Here is a 21,029-nt window from a genome sequence, read left to right as displayed (position 1 = left end):
AGTTATGCTCCTTGTATTAAAAATAATCAGCATTAAGAATCGTTACTTTATTTTAAAAAAAAACATTAAGAGTCACTAGACTGAAATCTCAGTTAAGAGCACATAATTCTAACTTGGAACTGTTGGATAATATCCTCTATAATCTACTCTGATTATGGTGACATTCAAAAAAAAAAAACAAGGCTCATTCCAAACAATATTACAATAATATCAGTTTTTCCACTATGTTACTGCTTCTAGATTTAAAAACTGTGGCAATGAATTTCATTATGTCACTAAAAGATTACAACCATCTGACTTGAAAAAAACATAACACATAGGGTGTATAAACATGAAATATTATAAAGCCCCCAATCTCGGAACCAACCGGTACAGAATTAATGTACCATACATTCATACAGTAGTGTATGTACTAAGTAGTAACACAGTTTTGTATCGTACTATTTCTAAGAATCATGCTTGCTAGTTGAGATTCCAAAATGCAAGATGATCATTTTAATTTTTTTGAAAAAACAGAGGACCTCATACGTGGATTTCCGATAGAGAGTAATCCAATGAGAAAGCAAATTTCTTCCACGTGTTGAGCTCTCCAATGAGTTCAGAAAAAGGATAACAAATCACACCCAACAGAGAGAGAGAGAGAGAGAGAGAGAGAGAGAGAGAGAGAGAGAGACTTCAAACAAAGCAAAGGGCAGCTGAGGACACGACTCTCTCTATCTATCTCTCACTGAAGTCTTAGCTCAATCTCATGGCAGCGACAGCCTCCTCCATGGTGGCCACCGCCGTGTTTATCCCACGTGTACCCTCCACTACCACTCGCTGCTCCGCCTTGCCTTGCCTCCCACCTCGTATCTCTACCTCTTCACCATCTTGCTTTGCCGTTAAAGCTTCCTCAGGTAGGCTGATGTTTTTTTTTTTAATGGTTGTGTGTTTATTTGCTGAGGTTTTTGTCTAGTTGGGTTCTTTGGGTTGTTCACTTGTTCGTAGATGTTGTGCTATTGTTGGTCGTTTTTGGGTGCTGAGAAAAAAATGTGGGAAGTGGTTTTGTGGTTTGGATTGTCTGAGAATTAAGTAGGTTGGTTTTTATGAGCCTATCAATTTGTATTTTGAATTCAAGAAGTTGGCTTTGCTAGTTGCTACTTTTCTTGATGGTTTTAACAGCTGAAATAGTTTGATTGAGATAACTGTGAAACTAGAAATGGTATGAATGTATTGATAGATGATTGTATTAACACATTACACTTCTTTATATAGGCTAATTCTAGCACTATTCTACCTACTAATTTCCACTAATTCACACCAACTATTCCACTAATTTCCACTAACTCCAACCACTAAACTCCACTAACTCCAACACTCCCCCTCAAGTTGGTGCATACATATCAACCATGCCCAACTTGCTAAGTGAATCATAAAATGCCTTTTTAGACACTCCTTTTGTGAGCATATCGGCAAGTTGCTCTTCTGTAGAAACAAAAGGAAAACTGATGATCTTCGCGTCTAGCTTCTCCTTTATAAAATGACGATCAACCTCCACATGTTTCGTACGATCATGTTGCACCGGATTATGGGAGATATCAATGGCTGCCTTGTTGTCACAGTACAGCTGCATAGCACATTCAGGCTTAATACCCAAATCTTGTAGCAAACTTCTAAGCCATAACAATTCGCACACTCTCTGAGCCATACCTCTGTATTCTGCTTCAGCACTAGATCGTGCTACCACATTTTGTTTCTTACTCTTCCATGTAACAAGATTACCTCTAACAAAGGTAAAGTACCCTGATGTGGATCTTCGATCTGTAATATTTCCAGCCCAGTCTGCATCTGTGAAGTCACAAATCTCGAGGCTATTGTTGTGATTAGAAAACATTACTCCTCTCCCTGGAGCTGACTTCAAGTACCTTAAAATCCTCACAACAGCATCCATGTGATCCACACTCGGATTATGCATAAACTGACTCACTATACTTACTGCATACGCAACATCTGGTCTGGTATGTGACAAATAAATCAGGCGTCCAACTAGCCTCTGATAACGAGTTTTGTCAGTGGGCACTTGATCTGGGTACTCTGCTAACCGATGGTTTTGCTCAATAGGAGTATCAATTGGAGTGCAATCTAACATACCTGTCTCCGTTAGTAGATCAAGGATGTACTTCCTCTGACACAGATAGATACCATCACTTCCCCGGGCTACCTCAATTCCTAAGAAGTACTTGAGTGTACCTAGGTCCTTCATTTCAAACTCTGTGGCAAGCTGTTTTTGTAATCTGTCCACCTCAATAGTATCATTACCAGTAACTACCATATCGTCAACATATATGATTAGAGCTGTTACATTCTCTTGTTGGTGTTTGAGAAACAATGTGTGGTCTGAATTACTCTGTATGTAGCCAATTTTCTTCATGAATTGTGAGAATCTTCCAAACCAAGCACGCGGTGACTGTTTAAGACCATACAAAGACTTTCTTAATCTGCATACAGAGTTACTTGGAGAAGTGACCACATATCCAGGTGGAAGATCCATGTATACTTCCTCCGTTAGTTCTCCATGAAGGAATGCATTCTTAACATCAAACTGCCTAAGTGGCCAGTTGAAGTTAGCAGCGATAGAGAGCAATACCCGGATAGTGTTTATCTTTGCAACAGGTGCAAATGTCTCATCATAGTCTATGCCATATGTCTGGGTGAACCCCTTTGCTACTAGGCGTGCTTTATACCGGCTTACTGACCCATCTGGATTGTGCTTCACTGTAAACACCCATCGACATCCTACAGTCTTCTTGCCATATGGTGGAGGTACAAGCTCCCAAGTATTGTTCTTTTGTAATGCTTCCATCTCTTCCTCCATTGCTTTCCTCCATTTTGGATCTCCCAATGCATCCTGCACTTTGTTAGGTACTGATACAGTAGATATTTGATTCACGAATGACTCATATGACTTAGATAATCTTTTGGTAGATATAAAATTAGCCACCGGATACTTGGCTTTAGTCTGAAGGGTAGGTTCATATTTTTTTGTGGGTTGACCTCGAGTAGACCTATTTGGCAAAACATATTGTCTACTATTAGCCTCAATAGAATGACTAACCTCAGATGAGTGATCTTCTGTACCAGGAGAGCTTTGGTCAGGGGTATAAACAGTAGTATGGGATACATGTGGGGCAGTTGTGTTGTCAGCTTCTAATGCCTGAATCTCTTGAGTGACGACCTCTGGTGGTGCCTGTGTGGCTGACACCTTGGTAATCTCAACGGAACTTGTTACCATATCGACTGGCTCATTTGTCTCCCCCTCTCCATGATACAACTCTTCAAAATAGGAATTCCCCTCCTGAAGAGCAGTATCAGAAGAGGAAAAGTAACTCATGTCCTCAAAAAAGGTAACATCCATAGTGACATAGTACTTTCGAGTAGGAGGATGATAGCACCGGTACCCTTTCTGATGGCTTCCGTACCCAACAAACACACATTTAACTGTCCGGGCATCCAACTTAGAACGCTGATGTTGTGGAAGATGAACAAAAGCGACACAACCAAAAACACGAGCAGGAAGATTATGAAAAGAAGGTAATGAGACATGAGATGCAAGCACCTCATAGGGAACTTTCCCTTGAAGAACACGAGATGGAAGACGATTAATGAGGTGGGCGGAAGTAATGACAGCATCACCCCAAAGGTATTTAGGCATGTGGGCACTAAAAAGAATACATCGAGCCATATCAAGTAAATGACGATTTTTTCTTTCAGAAACCCCATTTTGCTCAAGTGTGTAAGGACACGTTGTTTGATGAACAATTCCGTGTGTGTTAAAGAACTCCTGAAAGACATGATTCACATATTCCCCCCCCATTATCAGAACGAAGAACTCGAATGGTGGCATTATATTGGGTTCGGACAGAGGCATGGAAGGTACGAAAAGCTGAAAAAACCTCATCTTTATTTTTAAGAAGAATAATCCATGAAAGACGTGTGCACTCATCAATGAAAGACACAAAATAACGCATTCCTGATACAGTTGACTCTTTAGAGGGTCCCCAAACATCAGAATGAATTAATTCAAAAGGAAGAAAACTTTTAGGAGAAGTACTAGGGGAATAAGTAGATCGATGACTCTTGCCCAAAACACAGGTCTCACAACATAACAGAGACTCGTTCACACTAATAAACAAAGAAGGCATGGATGTTTTCATAACACTAAAAGATGGATGCCCTAAGCGACGATGCCATAACCAAACTTCACTTAGCTTGTCAGAAGTGGAGAGTAAAGCGGTCCGAGACTGGCCCCCTGGTTTTTCCCCAGCGTATGTCAGATCCAGATGAAACAACCGGCCCCTCAGATACCCCCGACCAATTACCCGTCCGGTGAGAAGATCCTGAAATATCACATACATAGGAAAAAAGGTCACAGAGCACTGGGCGTCAGCGTTCAATTGGGGAACAGATATCAAATGATGTGATAAAGCGGGGACATAGAGTACATTATGAAGTTCTATGGTGGGAGTAATACGAACGGACCCTGTCCCTAATACCGGGAATGCCTCACCATTAGCATTAGTAACATAGGGTACAGGTGGAGGGGACAATACGGTAAAATAAGATTTTTCATAAGTCATATGATCAGATGCACCAGAATCAATAATCCATGTATCAAAACTAACAGAGTGAGAAATATTGAATGTCATACCAATTTGACCACGACCAACGATGGAGGCCGTAGGTGCTCCTCCAGTAGTATGATGATCATGCCCAACCACACCATAGATAACTGGTTCAGGAACTAATTGAAGAGCGGCCTTTGGCTGTGGACGATGATTAAGCCGTTTAGGCCGAAGGTGTGGATACAATTTCCAACATGTCGCACGAGCATGGTTGGTATCATGACAAAAGGAGCAAGGAGGGCGGGGCTGATTCCCGAAGCCTGGTGGTGGTCCTTGTCGATGAAAGGGAGCAGAGGTGGCTTGCAGAAGGGGTGGTGCTGGAGAACGAGCATGAACAGTGAGACTGGAAACGACAGCCGGAGCCTGAGGAATACTCTCCTGCTGAGACTCATCCTTTCGAATATAGGTGAAAGCTGTGAGTATGCTAGGTGGTTCGGTCATTCGGAGCAGTTTGCCTTTCGCACTAGTATGTTTGGCATCAAGACCTTTTAGAAAATGGTGAACTCGTTCAAGCTCCTTCTCCTTTTGGTACCAAACAATATCCTCTTGATTTGTAATCATGCAAGGTCGTTTCACATCAATCTCAGCCCAAATATTCTTCAGTTTGGTGAAATAGTGCGCCACCGGTTGCCCATCCTGGTGAATGGCTAAAGCTGTGCACATTAACTCATGAACCTGTATGAAATCAGAGTCATTAGTATATAAGCCGGCTAGTGTCTCCCATATGGCCTGTGCAGTGGGACAAGCCTCCACCAGATCAATTATCTCATCATTCATAGCTTTCCACAAGACAGACATGACAAGACCATCGTCATCATCCCATTTAGTGTAGGCAACAATATCCGTAGGACTAGGAGCCTTAGTGACGCCGGTGACATGTCTCATTTTATGCATGCCGCGAAGATGAGCAGTCATGAGTCGCTTCCATTTACGGAAATTGGTGCCGTTTAGTTTGGCGCCCCCAAATGAACCACTGTCAGAACCCTTCACAGATACTTCGAATGTCGGAATATCAGAGGTCTGAGAACCATCAGCTTCGTGTCCAGAACCCATGGAAAATGAAAAAGTGTAGATGAGGCAAAGAATAGAGAAGAATCTGCCGCCGGTGCACTGGAACTGTCGGTGAAGATGCACTGATGGGTCGGGTCAGGAGAACCGGGTCGGGTCAGGCGAACCGGGTCAGGTCAGGCGAACCGGGTCGGGTCAGGCGAACCGGGTCGGGTCAGGCGAACCGGGTCGGAGTGAACTGGGCTGGGCCGGGTCGGACAAAGCTGGTCTGGGCCGGGTCGCACTTAACTGTGCTGGGTTGGGCTAAAAAACAGGTCGAATACCCAAGAATCCTCGGGGAGGAGGATCAGCGAGGCTGTGATCGGCGACGTCCGGCGAGGAGCTGCGACGTCTGGCGTGGAGCGGCGATGTCCGGCGGGAGCAGGAGCGAGACAGCAGCAGCGGCAAGAGCGAGACAGCAGCAGCGGCAGCTCCGGGAAGGCAGGCGGCGACGTTGGGAAGGCAGCGGTGCCGGAGCAGCAGGCGGCGACGTCGGGAAGGCAGCGGCGATGTCAGAGAGGGCCGGAGAGCAGCGGTGAGGCAATGACGCAGCGGAGGTGATAACCGGCCGGAAAAAGAAGGATAAAAACGGGAAGAAAAAAAAAACAGGAGAAAAACAGAGCACAAAGAGGCTCTGATACCAACTAGAAATGGTATGAATGTATTGATAGATGATTGTATTAACACATTACACTTCTTTATATAGGCTAATTCTAGCACTATTCTACCTACTAATTTCCACTAATTCACACCAACTATTCCACTAATTTCCACTAACTCCAACCACTAAACTCCACTAACTCCAACAGTGAATGTGTAATTCTATATGGGAATGTCGTATATGTTATATGAGAGGGGCATAGAAAAGCGGAATTTTGTGGATGCTAATTAATAGACGGAAATGAAGGCATAGTTAGAATGATGCATGTCTGTTCCTGAATTTGTGGTCATCAAGCTCAATACTTTGTAATGTGCCTGCAAGACTTCATCTTTAACTTACTGTTCGGTTTCAACAGACAGTAAAGGTGGTCTTGCATCATGAACTCGAGAGCAATATCTTTAAATTGCACATTAATATCAGAGTGTTCATAGTTCTGAGGGGATAATGGTGCTAGGGCAGTAAGGCAAACAAGTTGTATTGATGCGTACCATGTTTCTGTAATGTTGTCGAAAAAGTTAGAACTTAAGTCCCCTGTACTATGAAAAAGCAGCAGTTGGTAATGGACTCTGCTTGTTGATTGTCACAACTCTGCAGCACCTGCATGTATTAAAATGCTTATACCTGAAGATGATAATTTTAAGATCGGGACTATTGGTGGGCAATCCACTCTGTTAGTTTCGATCTCTTGGTTCATTTGGTTGTTTCTACCGCTCCTCAGTTCAGCTCATGAGTATTGACTTCTGAAAAAGATTGTCTTTTAATATATTTAATACTTTAGAATTAAATTCTCATTTTTCTAATTGTTTCGTTTTTATATGAACTGCATCAAATGAGTTGAAACTAGAGCTCAAGTGAGTATGTTGATGTTTCAGACTCCAGGAGGCGTTCCCTTCAGATCAGAGCATCATCTTCGGAAGAGACATCCACTTCTGCTGACACTAGTGAACTGATATCAGACTTGAAGGAGAAGGTAACAAATAACTTGTTTACATTTGCATGAAACCTCTTTGTTTTTTTATGTTTTGCTGCCTAAGGCAATGATGATTGGTTTACTAATGATAAACTTTATGTTCTCCTCATCAGTGGGATGCAGTTGAAAACAAGTCGACAGTACTTCTGTATGGAGGTGGAGCAATTGTTGCTGTGTGGTTGTCTTCGACAGTTGTTGGTGCTGTCAATTCAGTGCCACTGGTAATATATTTCTTGAAAGTGCATAGCTTTAGATTCTTGAATGTTCTCATTCTAGAAATGATGGATGCCATTTGATTTGACATTATCGATTTTTTCAATCTCTGTATTTGTTACTCTTATTAAATCAAGCCCACTCTGAATTGATATTATTCTCTGCTTCCTCAGCTTCCAAAGGTCTTGGAGTTGGTAGGTCTAGGATACACTGGGTGGTTCGTCTACCGATACCTACTCTTCAAGGCAAGTTTCAAACTCCCAAATAGAAAATGCATGTCGTTATTTTCTATAAGATGAGGCCTGGCTCATGATTTTTAACAACTTTAAGAACTGCACCACGTTAACTGGCATGTAGACCAAATGATTCTAACAATTGCATATTCTGTTTCTATTATCAGTCGAGCAGAAAAGAACTAGCTACTGACATTGAATCCTTGAAGAAGAAGATTGCTGGAACCGAATAGATCCCTATTATTGGTTGCAAACCTCAAGCATATTTATGTTAGCCATCATTTTATTGTGGTCCTATATCTCCACTGTAAGAGGCTTTTGTATCCTGTAATGTAAAATAGGTGGTCTTTTTACGATTGTTTGTTAGTCCTGTAATTCCCATACTTCAACTTTGAAATAAAAATTTGACATTTCTATGTCAATGTGTATGATGGAAGTGGGTACTTCTTTTAACTAGATATTCTTTCCTAGCGGGTTCTCAAGACCATCTCGTGCCATTTGCTGGGAAGTCTCCTTGTGCCTATTCGGCAAATCTGGCCACCTCTGCTTATGTTCATTGGCTTCTATCTCTTAACAGACTTCGAATGAGTGATGCGTATAATCTTAGATAATGAGGGTGGTAAAAAGAGAATGACATAAAATTGTGGATTGAATATAAAAGGATCAGTGTTGTAGACTACCAACGAGGTAGCTTTAGTCTAATGACAAATCTGCTTTGGCCACCTCCAATATGGTGATAGATATCACGGATCCAACATATGATCACTGGAATGAGAAGCAAGTGCTTCTAATCATATTTAAGCCTCACAGAGTCGTCTGTTCAGTTATTACAGGTGCCTTCTCTAAATTTACTAGGAAAAGGCGGGTACAAGCAAAGACAACAAGCAACCAAAAGTAAAATGGTCAGGCTTAAGTAAAAACAAACTACTACAACTTGACAAAGCATGGAGGAGAAGTCACTGCCTGATAGTAAGCTCCGCTCTAAGATGGAGGACACCATTGATAAAGTAAAGACTATCATCGGCCATGAAGTTTGTCCATGGTATGGCGAATAAGTTTCTGTAGCCAACTGCCTTGCCCCCAGTGAATGTGTAGTTGCCTTTGTATTTGCTAAGAAATTCCTCTGTTGGCTTTGATCTCGCCGCAAACTCATAGTCCACGGCAAAACTCACTGATCCCTTCTCCTGCATCCCCAAAAAGAGCCCAAAACAATGGAAAGAACTCTGCTGGTCCATATTGCAATGCGCAGAGAGGAAGAACCCTTGTCCACCCAAGTGGAAGGCCTGAGAATACACTCGTCCGGATGGGAATAAATTTGCACACTCCTCGCGCTTCAGGTCCAGGTACACTACACATTGCTGCCTGGGAAGGTCAAACTCCACCACCTTAACTGGGCGATACTTGTATGCCCGTTCCACAAACCGTCGATTAAGGGTAGCAGACTCCTCTGCTGCAAGGACTCGCTGCCGATGTGGGGCCTCAGCCTTGAAGAAGAGAGCCTCAAGCACAAGCTTGGATGCAGCTTCATGGTCAAAATCATTACAGGTTAAGACTTTCTTTAACTTCCGACAAGTCATGTATGGAAAGCGAATGTAGCGTGCAAGTCGAGAAACCAAGATTTCTCGTCGTTCTTCCAATTTTTGGTAGTGAGTCCGGGACCATTTCAGGACAAAGTCGTACACAGCATCCTCTGATGCAACTTGGAGATCATCACTCGATACAATTGCCTCAATTCCAGCTAGGGGTAAGGCCATCACCTCATCGATAAACCTGGCCAGAAGAGTAGTACATTAAGAATACTAAATTGCAAGAACTATGATCCTTCTTCTGGAAGCAAACAACTTCCACTGAAAAGAATAATAGTTTTTCGAAAACCAAGATGAACTGCTAAAAACACCTACTTGCTTATGTCCTTATAACGAGCAGCAAGGTACTGCTTTGCTGCATCAGTCAATGCCTGGACTGCTTCAGCCATTAGGACACTAGAAGGAAGCTCTAGATAAAGCAAAGCAGACTCAGGTGTCATGGGAATATTCCGCAGCAGTCGGCTGCAATGTCTCATGCATGAAGCAACCTCAAACTTGTCAGCAGCCATCAGCACATCCAGCAAACCAGGAGCTGTTGTTGTTTTTAAGGTACTACTGTACATAAAATTAAGGAGCTCCATCAAGGCGGCTTCTTCTGCAGATATGAAATAAAAAGTACAATATCAGAAACTTTGTTGAATCATAGATTGATTTAATTATTTTAAGATGGAAGAAAAGCACTAACATGTCATATATCAAACAACAATAAGCTGCGATATTTGTTATCACCTGAGGCATTGATTCGCAAGGTAACGTGTCGCTGTTCGGATTCCCTCATTCCATTTGAAAAGAGCTGCATGAGATACAATTGAAGGAGAAATAAGAAATGTGTACAGTAATAATATGTTAATGTCACGGTCAGTAATAGGAGCAAACAGCTGGCAGCTATGTACCTTATAAAAAAAGGGACTCTTTGCTGCCAAAATTGGAGAACTGATGTGTAATGTTTTGATTCTCACAACTTGAGAACAATCCATTCCCCAGTCTGAGTCAATGCTGTTTGCACCGTCATCTCCTACAAGAACATCAGTTCAAATCAGTTTCATGGTCATATTATGTAAAATACAACAAAGAGCTCTGAATTGTGAAGTAAATTTTACTGACAGCACAAGATTAAATGTTAATTCATGACGCAAGAACATTAAACATCTTTACAGAATATATATATTTATATATAAGAGATGATGTCGATGTATGACCATTTATCCTACATTTAATCACCAACATCGAACGAAATACATTTCAGTACCTGAAGGTGATTCTTCAACCATAGCAACTGCATCTTCATCTTGATTTTCACAGGGCTCATCATCCATATCAGGCTGATTGTCATTCAAGATTTGCTCCTCCGGACAGTCAGTGAGCTCCACAACTGAAAACAAAACGATCTAAAACATCAACCAACCTCATAAACACACATCAGGCATCAACAAAAACATGTCATCGAACAGTACCCGATCCTCACAAACAACAAACCCAACCAAACCAACTGATAAAACCCCCGAAATGAAACTAATCGCAAAGCACATAGCCCCATACTTCACAGTTTCAATAGCTCAAGCTTAAACCAAGCAAACAAGTCTAGTCATACAGCTCCATAAAGTCAAACTCCATAATTAGCTTACCATAACAAGAATAGCACAAATTTCAGTATCAAATTCCCAAACAAAAGTAACGAAATAAACACAAAACCCTAGACAGCAATTAACACTTTAAAACTTTCAATTAACAAAAAAATCAAAGCCTTCTGAACTAAAACGAAACCCTAAAAACCTCAGAAATGAAGGAAATCGAGTGAGAGAGAGAGAGAGAGAGGAATATACCAGAGGATTCCTTCTTGAAATCCTCCCTCCGTCGCTTGCGGTGGCGAGCCCAATCGGCGATACTGGCGCATGCATCGGAATCGGGGCGGGAGTCAGGCGAGTCACCCGTGATCTCGATCCGGAGCAACCGGTCGGAGAAGTTACTGTCGTTGAAGGCGAAGGCGAAATCGGCGTCGGTCGATGACGTCGCCGTGCGCGCTCCGGCGCCGGAGAACTCCGGTTCCATCACCGAAGTCGTCGTCGTCCTCGGGTCGAACAGATCCGTGTTGTTCAACTCCCCCTTCATCATCACACGCCCCAAAACCCCCAAAACGACGTCGCGGCAGAGCAGCCGAGCTAGAGAGAGAAACAAAGAAGAGAGAGAGAGAGAGAGAGAATTGTGAAATTTGAAGTGAAGAGGCAATTTGTGGAGAGAGAGAGAAGAGAAGACCCTCTCTTCTTCTTCTTCTACTATTGCTTCTTCTATTCTTCTTCTATTTCTCAACCTCCTTGGACCTTGGGTGTGTGTGAGTTTTTTGATTGGTTTTTGTTTGTTACTGCTTTTTACACACAAACACTGTTTTAATTATCTTCTTCTATTTTTGGATTTTCTGCTCTGTTTTTTTTTCTCTCTATTTTCAAAGTATTAGTTTTTTTCTTATAAATTATTCAGGTTTTTTTTTTTTGGTTTTAAAGAGAAGAAGAGAATTTTAGTTTGGTTTGATGGTTATATCACATAACAAACAGGGGTTTTGTGTGTGTGTGACAGGTCACTTAAGGTGGGGATGGGAATTGAGTCAAGAGGACACATATGACATGGATTGTTGGTTAATTGTGCATCTCTTGATATTGAGATTATTCTACATCAAGCAAAATATGGGGTGTCCTAATCTTATGTTATTATTATCGGACACACGCATTTGGATAGTAGCATATTTGATTTTATTGTTTTGAAGAAATGAAGTAAATACTTATCAAATGTTGTGTAATAATTTATCAGTATTTTTTTTGATACAGTAAAAAAATTGAACAGTTATTAATAGCCACCATGTCAATATAATTTTGGTTACAGTTTATATTTTCTGATTGTAATGGTTACAATTATCCAGAAACGAAAAACAAAATGGTTAAACTGCAAGGTAACTAAAACTACGAGTCGACGTCTGGTCCTTTTGTAGCAACCAGCAAGGTAGTTGAAACATTAACACAACATCCAAATACGTTTTTCTCGTTGGGGATACAAAGATTGCTGGAATGTGCTGTAGTTACTATAACAAGGGTGTTCTATTAGAAAATAGAAGGGGACTACAGATTAGATCGGTTAAGTTAGTTGAATAAAATTTATCAGTTAATCACAGGGGAACCTTCTCTAGAAAAACACGAGCGGTAAATTATTACTGTGTAATGAGATTCTCTTCCAATTTCTATAACTGGCTTTCTGTAGCCAGCTAGCTAGTTTATCCTGATTCCACCCGAAAGTGACTAGCTTATTGGAGTAGTTATCTTTCCACCTTTGCTATTATACTATCAAAATCACTATCAAAGGAGCCTTCCACTCGTACGTGTTCATATAATATTGGAAGGTTAATTTGAAGGGTCCAGGAAGGCCTTCCTGAAATGCAAATGGAGGGGAGACCACAAAATTAAACACGACAACAAAAAGAATCAACAAAACCATGTATTTATGTCATCTTTTATTAGTTTAAAGGGTCAAATCATTATTATTCCTTAATCGGAATTAACAATGCAATTTGGGCGGCCGGAACTGGTCCTTGGCACTTCCTCCGGGTCAAGTCTACCGTACCCAATCCGGCTGAGATATTGGCCCGGTCTCTTCTTCTGTTGTAGCGAATGCTTCAAAAGTAGAGGACTAGGTTGTTATATGCTTGCAAGGGTTCTCTTTCCTTTTTCTTCAAATCTCCATCTTTGATTGTGGAAGAAGATACCGACTTGTTTCCAGGGTTTTTGGGGGCCTTTTTCACTTACTAGTCAATATAGTGAATATACTACATAGCTAACTTGTTAGGTCATGCCCAACTATCCATGTAAAGACTCCTTGGAATTCGAACTGATCGATCGTATTAATACTTCTAAACCTAATTCGTACGTCTGTCGCATCATAAGGAATTAAAACTATTTGAGACCGTGTTACCCGGCCGGCAAAGTTTCCATCATTCTTAAGTCTTGCCCATTTTGGTGATCCCATCCATCAGTTAAGTTGGGCTATAGATCAAGTACAAAAGAGTAGGATAAACGGGAGGATATAAACATATATATAGCCGGTTAGGGAGCCACGTTCGCAGCGCACCAAAAGTGTGGACGTCGGTGATTCTGTCGACCAGCAATGTGTAATGACGGCGTGGATGATGACCGTTGCACTCCTTCATTCCGGCACTCCTATGTGTGCCAGCCGGAGCTCCAATATCAGCCCACGGCGGCCGGAATTTACAAATTGTCAGTCACCGGAACGTCGATTTGCACCGTACGGACGTACGCTCTTGATTATATATATATATATATATATATATATATAATACCTTAGACAGAGAGAACAGTTCTTCGTTCTCAAAACCTAGCTTGCTACAAATGCGTGTGGAGCTAGCTAGCACTTTTTACAATACTCGTTTGCTTATAACACAGGCAGGCCGTGGAATAAGCATGCTCCAGTCATGGAAGTATGATCGAGGACAAAACTATTGCCGGGGGCATGCTTCTTTCTCACACACACATATACAATTCATATCCAGAGTGAAGTTTCACTCTGAAATTAAAAAGTGGAGTTCCAATTTTGGCACACTTTTCAGTCAATTTTTTTCACCATAAGTAATTCAATATTTAGGTATGCTATTCAAGATTATCTCTACAAAGTTTCATCTAATTCGACAATGGGTTGAGCTTTTAAGATTTACACGAACGGTTCATGTTGAACAAGTGTAATTCATTCATTCAATTAATCTAATTTTACCTTAACGATGTCCGAATTTAATGAAATTTTGTAGAGATGATTTTCAATAACATACCTAAATATTGAACTGCTTACAGTGAACACATTTGACCAAAAAGTGTGCCAAAATTGGAACATCACTTATTAATTTAATAATGAAGCTCTTTACAAAATTTCATCTAATTCGACAATGGTTTGAGCTTTTAAAATTGAGATTTACACGAATGGTTCATGTTGAATAGTTTTAATTCATTCATTCATTTAATCTAATTTCAATACCTTAACGATGTCCGAATTTGATGAAATTTTGTAGATAATCTTGAATAACAAACATAAATATTGAATTGCTTATGGTGAATAAATTTGACCGAAAAGTGTGCCAAAATTGGAACTTCACTCTTTAATTTCATAGTGAAGTTTAACTTTGAATAGAGACTTATATATATATATATATATATATATATATATATATATATACGGGCTTTTCAGGTGCAAAGGTCCTTACCTTAGCTTAAGGTACGGATTTTCATTTTTTCTAACTATTCGATCGAGTTTTCACATCTCCACTGTTCAGTCCTTAAGTAATAACGTATAGATCATCTATGCCAATTTTCAGCAAATTTGGTAATCGTTAAGTCACTCAAAACTGTGTTTTTCTATTATACACATGAATGATTCAAGTTTGGCAGATTTAATCCGTTCATTGGTTTAACTTAGTTAGATACCTTAACGATTACCAAATTGGCTGAAATTTTACAGAGGTGATCTATACGTTATTACCTAAGGATTGGACGGTGTAGATGTGAAACTCGATCGAAAAGTTGATAAACAATGAAAATTCATACTTTAGCTTAACCTACGGACCTCTGCACCCGAGAACCTATATATATATATATATATATATATATATATATGAGATATGTATGGTAGGCTATTCCGTTAAGCTTAGACCAATTGACCCAAAACGTAACGGAGAAGAGTGCTAGTTGTAGTCCTTACTGTTTCTTCTTCTTCAGAGCAATAAGTTTCTCCTTCAATATTTTGTGTCTTTGTTACAACAACAAACTCAAACTGATTTGAAATATATATCTTCATATGCACGCGTAATTATATTTCCAAATTTAAAAGCGGTCGTTGATATGAAGGGATCAATCGGGATACAAGAATTAATGTTCAAAATAAAAGGTATATTACATTCACGTACGTAGCTAGATATTTATACAGCCATCTACATACGATCGGATGACTAATCGTATATGAGAGTTTCGGAGAGTACTTGAACTACACATGTATGATATACCTAAACTAACTTTCGAATTGCTAGCTAGTAACGCGTTATGCTTGATTCCCATAGATGGCAGATGTAGAAACACCCGGCCTTTGGATCTGCTTGCATGCCTCTAATTAAGAGTAAAATTTTCAGGTTATTCCGGCATCAGTTAATTTCTGATGTATCCTGCAACTGTAAAACTCACAAAACTACATCATTGATTCAGAGGTCGAATAGATGTTTGACAACTTAAAAGTAAAGCAAAGACGCACAGATTGAATAGCAGACCTTCAAATAAGAAATATATATATATATTTCTTGTTTGAAGTGGTCTAATGAGGGATGATCGAGGCGCGTGTCCGCACAACTCTTAAAGTACAGAGTGTCTCTGCATTTTTAGCCGCCCGGCACTGATGGTAGCGGTTCTTTGGCCGGATGAGCAACAACCATCTATATAGAGCTTGTTCTCCATGGTGGAGTTGTAGCAAACCCAATTTGCAGCCGACTTGATCGAGCTTGAAGTTTATGTCATTATTGTTGCCCAGACCTTTAATTCTCGATCTTCTTCACGTTGATCTTCATGGAAATGCAGTCTGACATGTCATTGTTGTTCATTTGGCAAGAAAACTGCCACCTTCGGCACCCGGTGGCTGAAAACGCAGAGACGTCCTCTTGTGATCTGTCATATATATGTGTATATATGTATATGGCCCTTCCACTAAGGGATCCCTTTTTTGGGTCTAAAAAATAGATAGGTCATTTGACCAACTTCTCGATCACATTTCAGCATCTCCACCGTTCAACATTTAGAGTATAATGTGTAGATTACATATGTAAAATTTCAGCCAAAATGGAGATGTTTAAGGCATTCAAAACTATGATTTAAACTTATAAGCATGAACGGTTCATGTTTGACATATTTGGTGCGTCCATTGCTTTCACAAAGTTTGATACATTAACGATCACCATTTTGGCTGAAAATTTACAAGGGTGATATATACATTAGACCCTAAAAGTGGAACGGTGGAGATGTTGAAATGTAGTCGAAAATTGGTTAATGAGCTATCCCTTTTAAAAGACCAAAAAAGGGATCCCTTAGTGGAAGGGCCCTCAGGAGCGGACATCTGCACAGTGTGGATTCACCCGTTTCAGCTACAGGTAACACGGATGGTGCCGGTCGTGCTCCCTCTTTCTGGCACTCGTGTTTGTACCGACCGGAGCTCAAGCGTTAGCCCACGGCAGTCAAAATCTGCAAATTTCAAGTTTTTGGGAAAATTCTGAAAATTTGCAGATTTCGACTGGCACATATAGGAGCGTTGGGAGGGGGTGATGCGGTGGACATCATCCGCGTTGTCGTTGCGTGTCACCGAAATCGCTGATGTACGTAGTTGTCCGCACTTTTGGTGCACTGCGGACGTATGCTCTGTATCTGACATATATATATATATAATGATATATATATATATATATATATATATATATATATATATATATAAGTGAGAGAGGTCAATAACTAATAATGAGAGCTCCCTTCAATCAAATCAAGGACATGTGTAGGAAACCTCTGCTCCTAAGTCATGCAAACCCTTAAGCTGCACAGTAGCGTTTCTTTGCAACCCAAAAGGTATTCATAAACTAGGAGCAGTGTACACCATCTCTACTCCTGCATTTGGATCGAAGGAAGCTCTCATCGCTCTACATCCCAAAACCTAATTAAACAATCGAAATCAGGGAAGAAGCAAGTGGGTTGTGCCCATATGTGATTGAGCAATGAGTCTGAATGGAGGTCCTTAAATAGGAATATGAGTGCTGTGTAGAAAATGTAAATGTAGTAGGTGCTCACCATGATGCTAGCACCTTTTTTTTTTGGTTAACACCATGATGCTAGCTCAGGCAATCTGTAGGTTAGATTTTTCTCATAAAATTACCCGACAAAGGTGCATGTGAAGCATGAGGTTGGTTTCGGCAAGAGAGAATGATAATGCTAAACAATCTGAGGAAATTAGGGCACGTTTCTTTTTATATTTCTCTCTTTGTGATAAAGGGGTGTGAGAAATTGAGACAATTTTCTGAAAAAGCTAGATTTTGGTACTCAATTTGGATTTGTTTGGATTATAGAGAAATTATTATATATACCCGTCACATATTTCATGTGTGACGTAACTCTTTAATGTTATTATAACATTTTTTACTGTGATTGTTTCTGATTGTTTCTTATTTATAAATAATTTTTTGTTTCACCACATGCATGTTAATTATATCCTAGCGTAATATGATTAGATGTGTACACCACATGACAGTGTCACATAGTATAGCGGGTACACAGAATAATTACTCTTGGATCATAATCATCATATCGCCCATGTAAAATCACAAATTAATTAAAAGATGAAAGAAATCACAAAATTCATAATTAAGGAAAGCTAAAAGAAATTCATTATAATAGAGCTCATAACGCAATAGTTTAGGTCTTTTTTTTATTGGTTAGTTTAGATAATTATAAATCCATTTTACGTTTTTTCTTTGGTAAAAAAGCATTGGTACGTTTTTTTTTCACGGTCAAAAAGCATCGGTGCGTTTGGTAAGTTACGGTTCTAGCTACCTTTGATTTCTTCTTCTTCTTGTTTTTTTTTCAGTTTTACTTCTTGAGCTGAAGGTAGCCAAGTCTTTTGTTCGTCATTTCAATCAAATACGTACATAGTGTGATATAATGTGTGATAATTTGACAGATCGAGGAGAAAGGATTAGGGAGGGAAGGGACCAAGTCATCAACCACACATTTAACCGGTTTCGAGATAACCTTTTATTGTTTAAGCCATCTCAACCTATATATACGTGTTTGTTACAAAAGTGAAAGAAAATCGTCAATTTTTGAAGTATTACTAATACCAATTGGAGCTTATTCAGAATATAAATCTCACATTGAAAATTGAGACTTAACATGTGAGTTTATAAGAGTTTTGGTCACTCCATTGTCAATTAGTTTTGAATGTGAACCTCAGATCATTTTATCATGGTATCAGAGCGATTTACCCACGTTCACGTGTGAAGCCCAAATGGCCACATAGACTCCACGTCACTCAAAATGTTGTCCACGTGTATGGCTTGAAAATTCGCAACACGTGCGAGGGTGTGTTGAGAATATAAATCTCACGTTGGGAATTATGACTTAGCCCGTAAGTTTATAAGGATTTGGGTCACTCCATTCATTGCCAATTGATTTTGAATGTGAATCTCAGATCACTTTATCAGAATTATCGGTTCACTCCTAGAGATATTCATGAACTAGAGACGTGGTAAACAAGTTAAAATTTTACGATAATAGGCAGGAGTCGGAAGGTTTCATATGACATCGTCTAGAACTTCATTACTGGATCGAGTTCTGATGGAATCAGGGACATTACTTGTGAAACGATTTGATATCAAAGAAAGGATCCGGTGATGGGATTTTTTTTTCTTGTGAAACGATTCGTGATTGCATAAGTAGCCAATTAAGATAGAAATATCATATCACTTAATCGGTGCGGCGTTTTGATCACCATTTCGCCAAGTACGTGTCCGGATAACCCAGCTATCTCGATAGTTAGCTCTCGGTCTTCCGAGTTTCTTTCATCGTAACTTTGCGACTATTGATCGTCAAAACTATACAATACATCATAGATTTCTAAGTGGGTTCGTGATCAGTTGGTTCCAACTTTCCGAGGATGCTTATGTGGCTTGACCGTCTGATTGCCGGACTTTTATCATTTTTCTTTTGAAATAGCATAGGTGACTGATCGATCAAAACTCAAAAGAGACTGGCATGGATATCGTAGTGTCCGCACATGCATTACATATTTAGGTCTGGAAAACTGAAATTATTTTTAGGTTAATTTATAAGCTGTTTAATCACTTTCACCTTATTCTCGATTTACATTTTCATGCACGTTCAAGCCATCTTTTTTCACATACAGTATCACCTTTCAAAGATCAACGCCACAAAAAAGTGATCGAATTGAAATATTATGCGTATTAATATATTTCCGGCCGGTTAGTGCACGTACGTAGGATGTTTTTCATGGTGCCTGAGGCTATATCCATTTACTAAACACTCTAAATGAATTGAATGGAACTACTACGTACAATTTCAAGCCAAAATTTGAATTCTATTGCTACTGTTATCAGTGGCGACGAGCTGTGATTGTTGAGGTAGCTATGGGTTGGTTTGTCACGTTAGCTTCTTTACTCTATGAGATCAACTCTAATTTATTCTTTTTTAGATCATATTAGTTTGTTAATAACAAATGTCAAAATGTGAAATGACAAATTGCCGATCTTCAACTGCCGACACTTGGTGTAGGCCAAAATATTGAACTCCTTCTATACGTCTTCGAAAAATTTCAAAGATCTCACTTTCCTACAAACATAATTTTACTTGCCATTAATTAGAATTTGACCGATTCTGATATTTGTCATATTTGCTAGCTTCAATGAAAATGACTTTTGTGCTTGAAATTCTTATATTGATTCCAACCGCTTTATACATTTGGCTGGTATAATGTGGTACCAACGGGATGCTATAGTTGGCTAATTATGATTATCTAACTGGAAGTAAATTTGTCGACTACTCAAATTTTATCCATCTTCTTAAATCTATGTCATTTGTTTTTTTATTTCTCTTAAATAAACATATTTTAACCATAATTATCAATATAAATTTTTAACATAAAATTATAAATTATTATCAATTAACCATAATTAAATAAGAAAATACGGAAATTTAAGAAGTTGCGTACGGAAGGACAAAGTTTGAGTGGTACCCAAATTTACTTCCTTTTAACCCTATTCTTCTCTAAGGTTAATTACTAGCCTCTTTGCTATGCGTACTTGCTTAATTAGAGAATGGACAGCTGATCTTCTATTCCCATTTTTCTATTCCTTTACCTGTACACCCTAATCAATTTTTGCCATGTGTTCTGCCACCTAAGACAAGTTAACAGTCACTTACCCCGTTAACTTTGTTCTTATATAGTTATATCTTACGAAACTACCCAAAAAAAGGAAGAAGAAAGATCAATTTTTTTCTCCTCCATCAAAGCCTTCGTCTCTCTCATCCGCTACATGATGCATCTCCTCATGTCCTCCGTGAAAACTTCCTGACTCATATCCTATTCAATTGTCAATCATGCACTTCTATTTTCGACGAGCCAATATCAATACCCAGATATTGATTTGGAAACTTGAATTTGATTCCTTCTCATCCTCGTATGGGAATTGCAGGAAAAGAAAAATCTAAGAGAGGAATTGTTGGGCGTGATTAGACTTTGATTACAAGGATAAAGTTTCTAAAGATAATGATTTTGACATTCATAGTCCTGTGGAGATTTTGATGGTTTTTGAAAATAGATTGAAATTGGTAAAATTCAGGCTTAGTATGAAATCAACTTCGATGTATGAATGAACTAAAAGAGCTTGGAGTAGTTTGGAATCGAGGAGAATTATGGGCTCTTAAAACTTGCTATCAGCTTTCAGTCCTAAATTAGAATCTATACCAGTATATCACATTTCAATCCTTAAATGAAGATCCATATTCCATACAATCACTTATCTTTATTTTCTGTGATTAGTGTTGATTTCAATCGAACTCCACAAACCCAGATGAA

General features: G+C 39.4%; 2 protein-coding genes across 2 annotated transcripts; one reads left to right on the top strand and one right to left on the bottom strand.

The window, feature by feature from the left end:
- Positions 1-659: 659 nt before the first annotated feature.
- On the top strand, positions 660-8,207 carry LOC126803983 (protein CURVATURE THYLAKOID 1A, chloroplastic). Its single transcript, XM_050531723.1, has 5 exons — positions 660-896; positions 7,242-7,339; positions 7,453-7,560; positions 7,726-7,797; positions 7,953-8,207. The coding sequence occupies exons 1-5, from the start codon at positions 749-751 to the stop codon at positions 8,016-8,018; spliced, it is 492 nt and encodes a 163-aa protein (XP_050387680.1). The 5' UTR covers positions 660-748; the 3' UTR covers positions 8,019-8,207.
- A 342-nt stretch (positions 8,208-8,549) lies between these two features.
- On the bottom strand, positions 8,550-11,640 carry LOC126803936 (BTB/POZ domain-containing protein POB1-like). Its single transcript, XM_050531673.1, has 6 exons — positions 11,195-11,640; positions 10,621-10,743; positions 10,265-10,386; positions 10,101-10,164; positions 9,687-9,966; positions 8,550-9,555 (listed from the first exon to the last, which is right to left on the bottom strand). Exons 1-6 carry the CDS (start codon positions 11,481-11,483, stop codon positions 8,742-8,744), a joined length of 1,692 nt encoding a protein of 563 aa, XP_050387630.1. The 5' UTR covers positions 11,484-11,640; the 3' UTR covers positions 8,550-8,741.
- Between the last annotated feature and the right edge of the window lie 9,389 nt (positions 11,641-21,029).

The sequence above is a fragment of the Argentina anserina genome, chromosome 7 (assembly GCF_933775445.1).
Source record: "Argentina anserina chromosome 7, drPotAnse1.1, whole genome shotgun sequence".
NCBI lineage: Eukaryota > Viridiplantae > Streptophyta > Magnoliopsida > Rosales > Rosaceae > Argentina > Argentina anserina.
Note: the sequence above shows the minus strand (reverse complement) of the source record. Positions and strands in the feature narration are given on the sequence as shown.

What these genes read in the sequence shown, in the direction of transcription:
- LOC126803983 (XM_050531723.1), top strand. Translation starts at nt 749, where the DNA reads ATGGCAGCGACAGCCTCCTCCATGGTGGCCACCGCCGTGTTTATCCCA. An exon ending in TGCCGTTAAAGCTTCCTCAG is followed by an intron (nt 897 to 7,241) that starts GTAGGCTGATGT and finishes TTGATGTTTCAG; the next exon opens with ACTCCAGGAGGCGTTCCCTT. An exon ending in TATCAGACTTGAAGGAGAAG is followed by an intron (nt 7,340 to 7,452) that starts GTAACAAATAAC and finishes TCTCCTCATCAG; the next exon opens with TGGGATGCAGTTGAAAACAA.
- LOC126803936 (XM_050531673.1), bottom strand. Translation starts at nt 11,483, where the DNA reads ATGATGAAGGGGGAGTTGAACAACACGGATCTGTTCGACCCGAGGACG. An exon ending in GGTTGAAGAATCACCTTCAG is followed by an intron (nt 10,387 to 10,620) that starts GTACTGAAATGT and finishes ATGTTCTTGTAG; the next exon opens with GAGATGACGGTGCAAACAGC. An exon ending in CGTTATAAGGACATAAGCAA is followed by an intron (nt 9,556 to 9,686) that starts GTAGGTGTTTTT and finishes TCTTCTGGCCAG; the next exon opens with GTTTATCGATGAGGTGATGG.